This window comes from Patagioenas fasciata, chromosome 11 (assembly GCF_037038585.1).
Source record: "Patagioenas fasciata isolate bPatFas1 chromosome 11, bPatFas1.hap1, whole genome shotgun sequence".
NCBI classification, from domain to species: Eukaryota; Metazoa; Chordata; class Aves; order Columbiformes; family Columbidae; genus Patagioenas; species Patagioenas fasciata.
In genome coordinates this window covers 19,752,919-19,764,299 of record NC_092530.1, presented here as the reverse complement: position 1 = coordinate 19,764,299, position 11,381 = coordinate 19,752,919, and the positions used below count along the sequence as shown (strand labels likewise).

Genomic DNA, 11,381 nt, shown 5'->3' with positions numbered 1-11,381 from the left:
GTGTGTATTGTCTTTTTTTTTTTTTTTTTTCAAGCAAAGCAGGAACCAACTTCCTTTAATAGAATTCACTTATCTAGATATCTTTATGATTTAAAACCAAAGAATGGCAGAATGTTCTTCATTGGAATTCATGTGGTGGTGGAGAAAACATGCACACCAAACAGAAACATGATGTTCTTGGGAGAGGACGCTCTATATTTCAAGACTAAAATCTGTATACACATCAGTCCCTTCCCACCCAGGCCGAGGGTCAGGATCAGAGCACTGAAGAGCTATTTATCTGCTTTGAAGACACCAAGCGCCCCATGTGAATGCGTGTGGCTGTAAGTGTTCAACCATCCCCACCTCCGTCCGGCCTCAGATTTTCTGTCAATGCCCCTGTGTGCTGACTGCTGCGGCAGCCCACAGCAAGCCTTTTCTGCCAGTCTGCTTGTGCAAAACCCAGTCTTCGCAAGGACTACAGCCTCACAGCTGCCCTTGGACAGATTGACCTCCCCTCACCAAGCACCAGTCCCTGAGTGGCCATGACACACAAGTGCAAATTTGCTAACAGCAAGCAGATGCAAAGAGTTGGTTAAACTATCCAGTGTGTACAGCTCTCCCCATGGAACTGCTACAGAAAATTTACACAGGAGAAGAAACCAGAGACAATTGAAGCAAATTCCCATCCTGCCCTCCAGGTACCCAATCATCCTTCGCACCCTCTCAGGGTCTGACCGCAGAACTGGGGCTGCCCAGGGAGCCTCTGTGCCACCCGGAGGTCCCCAACTGATGCATAAAGCCAGGAGAGGATAGCCCTTGCCTTTTATCTAATGATGTTCAAGCTCTTAACTGTTGAACTGGAAACATGTTGCAGCCTTTGGGACTCTCAAATTGGTCTTGGCTGGTAGCTGACCAGAAGTTTGTGCCCACGCTGTCAATTTATTTAGAAACACTCATACTGAGAAAACAATAACCTTACTGCCTGCCAGGTTCAGCTGAGTCCACTTTCAATAACAGAGAACTTAAAAGGCCAACAACACAATTTGTTTTACTGAAGCAAAAAGCATGAAGTTCCCGGCTGCAGAGTTGCAAGTGCAGCAGCAAAGAAAAGCATTAAAACGGTCAGACAGTGCAGGCAAAAAGCAGGCTCTCAGCCCTTAAAGCTGCTCACCAGTGTTTTCTCAACTACATCAGCTAATGGAAGCCCAACAGGACATTACCTCAATGCTGCAGGTCTTCTGAGCAGGCTGAGACTGCCTCCAATAATACTCAATGTCCAAAAAATGCTGTCGTGGGTAAATAGAACTTACGTGTCTGTGTGCAGTCAGGATTGGGCTAGCCAAGCTGGTTGATTCTGGATGCTTCTGAGAATGAGAATGAAATATTGCTTCATACAATTTGGGGCTGGCTTAAGACTGGGAAAACAGAGCCTTCACAATCCCTTGACTTCATATTCTCCTTGCAGGAGATGCACTGACTTGGCACAGCCTCACCTGCTTTCCTCCAAAATTGTGACATTTTTTATGGCTTTGCTAGGACTTGGAAGGACTGTAGCACAAAAATAGTGTTCTTGCTTCAAGATGTTTGTTCCTCCCACACTTTGGGACACGTTGACGGAGAGGTCAGGAGTGCTGCTGTGCAGATGGCTGGCTTGGTGCCCAATCTCCACCAGCTGGGAGGCTGAGGACATAAGGGCTGAGCTGGGTCCTCCTGCTGTACCCCTATAGCATAAATTCCTGTGTGAATGCAAGAGCTGAGCCCTTACTAAGCTTTGAAGTTGTTACTGCTGCCTCACCAGAAAGTACAGTTCCAGACCTGGAATATTCCACTTGTTAGAAACCTGCTTCTGATTCCTAGTTTATTTCTGGCCCTATTTGTTTGCCAGTGTTTTCCTCTAGCCTAAATAGCTCCTCTTCCTCCTTAGTCCGAAAAAGCACTCCCCAATGTCCTGATGGAGGTCTTTCCTCACTGATTTTTGGCTGCTAGGAGGAACAAGCCAAGCTTTCTACTTCTGATAAAAAGGGCTCTCTATGCCCCTGCCTGGACTTGTGTCCCCCCACCATAATTATCACACAGTCCCATCTATTTTTTAAAGCAAAAATGCCAACTAACTACAGCACAACAGGCAACCACATTCATGTACTCAAGGAGTAAAGAACTGGCTAGGGAAAAACACTGTTTGTTCACCACGGTTTGTTGCATCACCTGCTTTGTTGCACAAAGTTGGTAAAACATCCTATCACTTTGTTAAATGCCATTGTAGGACAGCCTGCTAGAGGACACAGGCAAGTTTTCTCTTTAGCAACACCCATGAAAGGTGCAAGATAGACCAAATGCCCATTTAATGGTTAGCTCACCTGTGTGCCAGTCTAGTGGCTGTGCCGCAAAAAGAAGGGGGAGCTGAGTGGGCTAAGCACGGGGGAATCACTGTGACCTGTGGATTCTCTCTTAAGACATTTTGGGATGTGAACTATGGGTGCCTAGAGGGGAGGTACCCTCAATGCAGGTGAAATTTCAGCTGAGGTTTTGCACTTACCTGTTGCTTTGAGCAGTACCATGATCATTGGGGAGGGTGGGCTCCGCAGGAGGGGCACCAAAGTCTTCCTCCTCAAAAAGTCACAGAATAGCTGTTCTAGGCTTCAGTCAGGAAAAAGGAGCCTTATTAAAATCTTCGGTAGCTTTGAAGAGCATCCAGCACCAGCACCCACTTGTTTTTCTGCAGGAGGAGACACTGAGAACAGCACCACACACAAATGAACTGCTCTAGATTTTAACAAATGCAATCAGGCAGTGGTCTAACAGGCACCAGCCTACAGAGAATTTTTAGTGTTCCAGCAATTTAAATATCTTAAAATGCCACAATTAGATCCTATTAAAAACATATGTTGGATAATTAGGTTGTATTTTAATTAAACATTAATTTATCCAATTTGTTGTTGAACTAATTACAAGTCAAACACAGGAAAGCTCAGTACAGTGGTTTTAACATGCCTCTGTGTGATGCTCTGTGATTCGTTTTTCAAGTCACCTGAGTGTTGGTAGCCCACTGGAGCAAAAAAGCAGCAGCTGTTGTCCCAGGAAACTGCTGGGGAAATTGTATTTATAGGCTAAAACATCCTTTGTTTTTTTTTGGGGGGAAGCAGAACATAAGACAACATTCATGAGAGATGTAATACGTAACAACTATTGCTTCACAGTCTCAATTTTCCACAATAACTTTTCACCCCTTGGCTGCTGTGAGGAGTCTTCCAGCACCCCAGTTACTGGACTTGTGTCACCACTTCTCTACTTGCTAGGTCCCTCCCTGAATCTTTAAATTTGTGGCCCAGGAGGACAAGCTTTTGCAACCTTTTCTGCAGTTGCACTTCCTCAGCACAGAGCAAAGCCTGCTGGGCAGGACGCCAGGACATGCTGTGCTGGGTTGTAAAACAAGAACTATCCCCGGAGAGCTGCAGGAGGGCTGCCCGTGCAGCTCAGGGTTCCTTCCCATGTACTGACACTGCCTCCTGCCATCAGTAGAATCCATGATTTAGGAGAGTTTTAAGCAAAATTTTTCAGTGTATAGCTCCTGCACTTGATTGTTCATTAAAGATCTTCTGGTGTGGTTCTTTAATTGGCAAGTTTACCATGCCACACTGCTTGTCTGTCTCATACATATATATAGATCTAAAATCACTCACCTGAAGACTCTCCATCTCCATCTTCTTACAGGATTGCAGTCCCTGTACAGCTGAAAGAGAATGACACATCACACAGACATTTTGTTGACTTCTGACAACTTCAGAGCACAAGTTTCAGTGTGGGTAAAAGCAAACAAGCAGAAGACCTGAGACTTAAAGAAAAATGAGAGAGAGACAATAACAGCCAATAACAACTTTGTAGTTAAAAATTAAAAAATTAAAGCATTTTTTGGTACATGCACCCCCACCACTACATGATCACTAGAACAGCACACATTTCATGGTGACACCTAGAGCCACATTTGATCTTCCCATCACAGGTTTCCTCACCAGCTGTTTAGCTATTCCTACTTTTTCAAGGGAAGACTGAAGCATGATGATGCCACCTGTTGCTCTCTGGAAGCTCTGAGATGTGTGTGTTCATGTGTGCAGATGTGTGTGTACATCTGTCCATCTCTGTTCCTCTGCTGCATCTGCCTGAGGCTTGGGGGTCTTTGCATACTTTTTTTCCCAGGAAAAAGCCTCTGATGCCTTTTCCACCCCAGTCTGAAATGGAGGCAAGGCCAAGTGCAGCTCTTGGCTTGGCACATAGCTGTCCTAATGATTCTGTGGCCCAGGGAGGAAACCAATCCAAGAGACATATGGATCCTTTTCACATGACAGACCCTGCTTTTAGAATGCCAGATAAGCATAGTTTGTCTGCAAGATCATACAGCCATCATTACTTCAAAGTTAAAGCATATTTCTGAAGAGCTGTGCATGGTTTGCTTTCTTTTTTTTTTTCCTCTTTAAAACATGATTTTCCTTTGGAATTTATGTCTCCATATCCAGGACCCTCATGGCTCCAGCACATCAGATGACTACAGTCAGCCTGCTGACTTGCAAGGGAAGAGCACTGACCACACTCCATGCCAGTGATGGATCTCTTTGTAGGGCTGTCCAGAAGGAAGGACCTAGTGGCTGACATGAGTGTCTCTATAAAGAAAAAGACACTAACCCCACTGCTCATACTGACTACTCACACATCACTTAACATTAACATATTAAAATTATCACTCAGATAAAAACTATTGTTGACTCACAAGTCACTAAAACAAGGAAAGCCATGTTGAGGTGAAATGCCTTGAGGCTCCTTAGCATTGGCTCTGAACCATATCACTTCCCAGGTGCCACAGCCTCTGGGTAGCTGTTCTGATCTTCAGCAAGCACAGAACCAAAGGAGCAGGCCCTTGTTCTCAAAGGACATCCTTTCAGGCCCTCTAAGTTCCCCAAACCCACCACGGCTGACTTCATGGGTGCTATACCCCAGACTTGGCCGTATAGTGCAAAGTCACAGATGCAGATGAGTCAACTCACATCTAGAAACCAGGTGGCTCCTCCAGCAGACTCGGTGCCTGAGCAAACATGGCCAGCCTTGCTTCTGGCCTCTGGTGGGGAAAGCTGCAAGCCCTGAGAGCTCAGGAAGGTGCTAGTTCAGGGGCTGACCCCACAAGCAGACTCCTTGGCCCAAGTCAAACAGGGTGGTCTGTTTGCTCAGTAGGAGGCTCTACATGCATGCTCAGTCTTGCAGGCAGCCTGCACATCTCCCATCTGGTTTGAGAAACAAAAGCAACCAACACAATTCAGCCTACAGCACCAAGGAACTATTTTCACTTGTTCGGTCCAAACTCAAAACAAACCACCACCAAACACACTATTTGTAAGACAAAACCATACCTGAGCTGAAGTTTGAGGAATCACACAAAACTTCCAGACAGCCTCAGGGCAGGGCTTCTTGAGGCACCACCATGGTTAATGACTACAGCACAGGACAAGCAAAGCTGCTGTGGGAACAACCTGGCTTTGGTTAAGTTGTAGAGAGCTAAATCCATTCCTCAAATTGAGGTAATTTTAAAAATTTCATTTTTAGCAGCTAGTCCTGGAGGGAGCAAGGACAAGACAGGGAATAGTTTATTGCCATCTTCGTATTTAACAAGTTTTGGGATTGGAAGAGTTGGGATATCTGCAGACATTAATTTCTGTGGTTAAGCAACCGTGGGTCATACTTCAAGTGTGGGAGGAGAAATGAAATTTATCCTCCTCCTTATCATAATTTTTATTGTTGTTTCATGGGTTTTTTTTGTTTTGTTTTTTGGTCAGGACATAGTGTTCACTCAGGAAAGATTTTAAATGGGGACAGATGAAAGAAAGAGAGGGCAGGTTCATTTATTTATTTTCTGATAGACCATGAAAAAAAATTAAGAGTGATTAAACCAACAAACTTTCTTTAATAAATCAATAGCAGCATCACAAAACCCTGATGTGAATGACCCAAAGGAAGTTGGGTAACTGACAGTATTTAACCATTCACAAAAATGTTATCACCCACTGGCCAGGAGAGAACACAGGCACTGTAAGGCAGTTCCCTTGTCTGCTTATCTAAACAAGTGACATTCATTGGTACGGGTCCAGCTGAGCCCCAATGCTTGACATACTTACAGTTCTGGTACTGAATATTTTAAAATAATTTATAAAAATTACGTAAATTCTCTGTTCTCTTCCTATTATTTACATCCAGATATAGCAGGTTCCCTTTTTTCCCCTTAGAACAGAACCAGCAAGGATAAGACATGAAGGCTCCTATGCAAAGACAATGCCTGTGTGTGGACTTACACTGAGTCTGAGAATGTTGTGGAAAATGAGCTATTCACTCATGTGCTAGAAGCTACTGTAATTCAACCTATTGCTGAATGCTTTCAGAGTCCGTGGTTGGCTTTTAAATATAAATATATATATATGTATATATATGTACACACTCACACACATATATACACACATGTTTGAAAAAGGTATGCTGTGAATTCACTTAAGGGGGGAAAAAAAAAAAAAAGAACTTGAAAAGCAATGTGATCTTCTTGACTTTTTCATTACTTTTCGAGATAGTTAAATCTGACTTAGAGCAAAGGGCAGTCACCAAGGGCACAAGTTTGTGTCTCTGGCCAGTCCTTTTCCTGCTCATTACCAGACCTTTTTAGAGAGGCGAGTGGATTCCTGAGCGTTCAAGCTCCTGACAGTAGCAGCAGGCTGGCACATGGTGTATCTCTGTTGCCTTCTGCAAGCAGTAAGCCATGCTCTGCACTGGAATACCTCACCTATCTGCATGGAAGTTACCCAGGAGGGGATGAGGAAGAAGAAAGGACCATCAACATCAACACATCAGGCTGGGAGAAACCCAGCAGCAGATGCAACCCATACGTTGTGTTTTGGCGGTGGCCTCAGCAAGGTTGTTGCTGTAGACAGCAATGTAGCAGCACAACATTATACTAAAGCACTAGCAGAATTTTCCATTTCTTCTACAAGACAATCTTGGTGGGATGAACTCAGCAAGCTTAGAGTAGAAGCAGTTCATGTTACTAAAATGCAATTTATCTATGCTTAGTGTAAGCTTTTCTGTTCTGAGGATTTTCAAAGCCAGAGGCTGTCAGTGTTGCTAAGTGCATCCATGTTCAATGTGCACTGCAGCATTTGTGCACTAGTTAATGAAGATGTAAAAACCTTGTGGGTGATATCTGGCATTAGACAACATTCTACACAAGGAAAATTGCATGACAGGCATCACCCCAGAGACACAGTGCCAGAAAGACACAATGCCTTGAGGGTTGATCTACACAGGAACACAGAGAAAAATTAATTCAAATTACACATGGTGTGAATTAAAAGCAGATTACTTAAACTCCATTAAATCCCAATGTGGACACTTTCATTAAGATTTATGTAATGTAATTTACTTAGGGAGTGAAATGGAATAAATAAAATTTAAAAGTTAATCCAGATTTATCTTCCATGTAGACTAGCTCCAGGTCTGCCTTGCTGTCCTTGTTGATTGTTTCCTTTTGAACCATGTCACCAGCAAATTATTCCAGTCACATACTCTGTCCAGCTCTGCCCATACCCTCCTGAATCAGGAGAAAGAAGCAGAGACCCTCATTTATTCTTCTCTCCTGAGCATCTCCCAGAGATGTGTATTCTGCACCTCACCACCTGACCCTGACCAGCACCACCTGCACAGCAGTTTCTGGTCTACACCCAAAGCTGTTTTTCTTCACCAGCACTGCAAGTCCCATGATGCTGAAAAATAAAAGCAGATGCTGAACAAGCTAAGGAATAAATAGATGTGAGGACCAAGACAAGAGCTCTTACAAAGCCAGAGTGCTCTTCTACAGGTTAACCAAAGACCCTGATCACCCAAGCAATCTGTGAAGTCAGTGCTACGCACGCTGAGCACAGCTTGCTCCATCCCAGAGCTGATTATTATCTATAAGACCAAAGGAGGGCTTTTTATAAATCTGAGGCACTCCAGTTATAAAATGGTTGAAACAGATAACTGGGGTTCTGTTTCTCATACTTCTCCAAGTGTGCAAGTGATCCCAGTCAGGATCACAAAACCACACCAGAACTTCATTCCCCACCTTCTTTCGGGAAACTGGAGCCTCCTGGGGAACAGAAAGAAAATGGCAGGATTGGAGAGCGAGTCAACATTTCACAGAGGTCCCCTGAAGTGCAAGATTGCCCCAGCGTGGCAGCAAGGCACTACCCGTAACAGAACATGTCTGGCCAGGTGCCTGCACAGCCACTACACTTTCATGATGTCTCTCTGCCAGGTTTCTGTACAGTCCTTACACGGCACAAGTAGGGGTGAGGATTTAAAGTACATATTTACTGTCAACTTGAAAAAGAAAGTTATACTGATCAAGTCTAATAGCATGTATTTGATATATAAATATTAACGTGCCATTCTGGACTCCAGCAAATGCCACCTGAGATAAATATTCAGCATTTTTGTTCATGCACTGGAAGAAGAATTCAAACGTTTTGTCCATGACATATGCAAAGTAACTAATAGTTCTGATCTAGTATTAACAGTAAATATAGAACCTTAAACTTCACTGCAGTATATTAATATATATGATTTTAAGTACTGGACTGGAAAGACGACTCTCTGTTTTACTTAAAAAAAAAAAAAAAAAAAAGCTTTGTTCAGAATGCAATATTTACATTGTCCTTTGAACAACACTTACATTTTTACACAATATATTTTGGCTACAGATACACTGTAGCAAAAGGCTGTGTGAGCCACCTTTATACACAGCTCACTCTTTCGCTTACAATATTACAGCTGTTTATAGAGAGCTCTGAAGTCCCTGGTTGCATTTCAAGGCCCTCCTCAGCTTCATCTAGTTCCATGCTATTGAGTTCATTGCCATTTCGATAACTAGTTAAAGTCAGATCTTTCCCATATAAAGCTGTTGAAGTAACATTCAGACACTGGTTCTGCCGCAGTGCTGATTTTTTACTGGTCTTGTATAGGCAACGGATGTAATTGGAAAAAGCCCTGCGGTACGTTTTATTGAAGAGTGTGTATACGAGGGGATTAATCCCAGAGCAAACATACCCCACCCAAACAAACACATCGAGGAGTTCACTCAAGAGGTCTTTATCGCAGGCTTCCTTGCAAAGGACAGACATGACATTAGTGATGAAAAATGGGCACCACATGATGAGGAACAAAAAGAAGACTATGCCCAGGACCTTGGAGGCTCTTCGCTCATTGTTGATGGACTGCATAGTTCCTTTCCGAAAAAGCACTGCCTCCTTATTTACAGGAGAGTTCAAGTGAGATGCCCCCTCATGATTGTGAAGCATTGAAATGTTCTCTGTGTTGTTTTCCTTCTTGAGACAGTTTACGCTGCTCCTCCTCTGCCTGGGCACCTCTCCACACATGAACACTGTTGCCTGTCTCTGCAGCACCTGGATGGTCAAGCAGTACGTGATCACCATGATGATGAGAGGGATGAAGAACGCCATGAAGGATCCAATGAGGACGAAGTTCTCATCATTGAGGACGCAGGTCCCATTTACGAACACCCTGGAGTCATCCTGCAAACCCATGACTGGAATGGGCATAGATATCCCTAGAAGAACAAGATCAAAAAAGAGACAGTTACCTGGATGAACAGGGCTCCAAAGAGGCAGCAGAGATGATGCAGGTCCTGCATCTATTCAGCCCACTGCCTAAAGCTGTTTGAAAGAGAAATTATTTCTCCCAGGTGGAAGGGAAAACCTTGTGCAACAACAATCCTGGGAGCACAGCTCCAGGACATGCACACCCTTCACTAGAAAGAACTGCAGCTTTGCTGGGCTCCACAGGGCTAATGCAGTGTAACTCCTTTACCAAGTTATTTTTCTAGCATATACGTGATTTGTGTAGAAAAAGCAGTCATTACCCTGCTCTGTTCCAGCTGGCCACTCCATGCTTGCCATTTGAAAGGGGGTTTAAAGTCACTGACATAAGATAGATAGCAGCAAACTTTCAAGAGGAAAGTTACCAAATGCAAAAGAATTACTATAAAGATTTAGAAGCAAGTCTCTTAAATACATTAAAATAATCCTAACAGAAAAATGACCACTTCTGCCATGGTATCATAGACACATGGAAGAAAAGCTCACGGCTTTTCCTTATCAATTATCTCGGTGCAAGCAGACAGTGACTTCTGCAAGGTCTGCCTGCCCAGGCATGTCATCCACAAGCAATGTGAAGCTGAGAAGTACCACATACACAGTCTTGATAGAATTCTTAGAGAAGGCAATTACATTGTCACATTAAAAGGCTGCAGCATATATCTGCCTGATTCCTATCCTTCTATCGTGAATACAGGGCTAAAAACTGGAACAGACAACATGAGTGTAGAAAAGGTGTAGCTAAAATGGTAATCAGATTGACATGATGGTCTGAAATCAGAACTTCAGCTACAAATCCTCTGACTGAAAGGAAGAAAACTTCAAATTATTCAATTATAATAAGAACTAGAGCACAGCTTCTAGCTACTCCTAAGCACTCTAGATTCACTGCACTTGTCAAGGCAGTTTCTCTTCTATCCTAGTGGCACAGCACTTTCTACAGTCATGGATTTAGTGGTGGATGAGTGAGATTAAGAACATTTTGGATCCTTTTTCGTCTTCGGCATCACCCAGGACAGGGTGGGTGGGATGTCTGGGATTTCAGAACATCAGACCTTTCTGAAGCAGAAGCCCTGCATGGAGAGTCTCTGCAGATGGCTGTGTGTCCATGCTGTTTGGCACACTGGCAGAGCAATTAGCATCTCAAGCCTGGAGCACAACTGTCCAGGACTGCACAAGGTAACGCACACCCACAGCTAGCTATTGGCTTCTCCCTCGCAGAGTGGAGGAATGAAAGAATGAAAGCATTTTGAATACCTCTAATTTAGATGCATTTACTTAATGTCCCCAAACACTGCTTTCCTCTAAGGAATATATATCTGTATAGCTGCTCTATCATACCATGTGAAAGTCATCAGCAATTTACTGTGGGGACAGACAGAAGAGGGAATACAGGACTCATGTGAGATCACTGGATCTCACTTGAATATTCTTCATGCATACTGAGATCCAAGCTTTGTCCTTTGATCTCTGGACCTCAGTCCCACCACAGGACAGACCCAAAACCTTCCAAAGAATTTTGTCTCGACACAGCCAAAAACAACAAAAGCAACAACATTTTTTGGAATATCACAACCTATGTCTACCTGAGAACATGGAAAATACATGGTGGGGCAGATCTAGTTAGACCATCATGGATTCATTTAGTCCTGTCTCTTTTCTTTGGCAGGTACCAGTTTAGGACCAGGGTACAAAATGGGGTAGTTTTCAGCATTATAGTTT

At 43.5% G+C, this 11,381-nt stretch overlaps 1 protein-coding gene across 2 annotated transcripts in view; it reads right to left on the bottom strand.

Annotated features, from left to right (window-relative positions):
* Positions 1–5,857: 5,857 nt before the first annotated feature.
* The window catches only part of HTR2C (5-hydroxytryptamine receptor 2C), a 219,405-nt gene continuing 213,881 nt past the window's right edge, over positions 5,858–11,381 (bottom strand). For both annotated transcript variants that reach the window (XM_065846957.2, XM_065846959.2), the window contains one exon: positions 5,858–9,613. In XM_065846957.2, the coding sequence (XP_065703029.1) occupies positions 8,781–9,613 (833 nt within the window). In that variant the 3' untranslated portion in view covers positions 5,858–8,780. The remainder of the gene's footprint in view (positions 9,614–11,381) is intronic.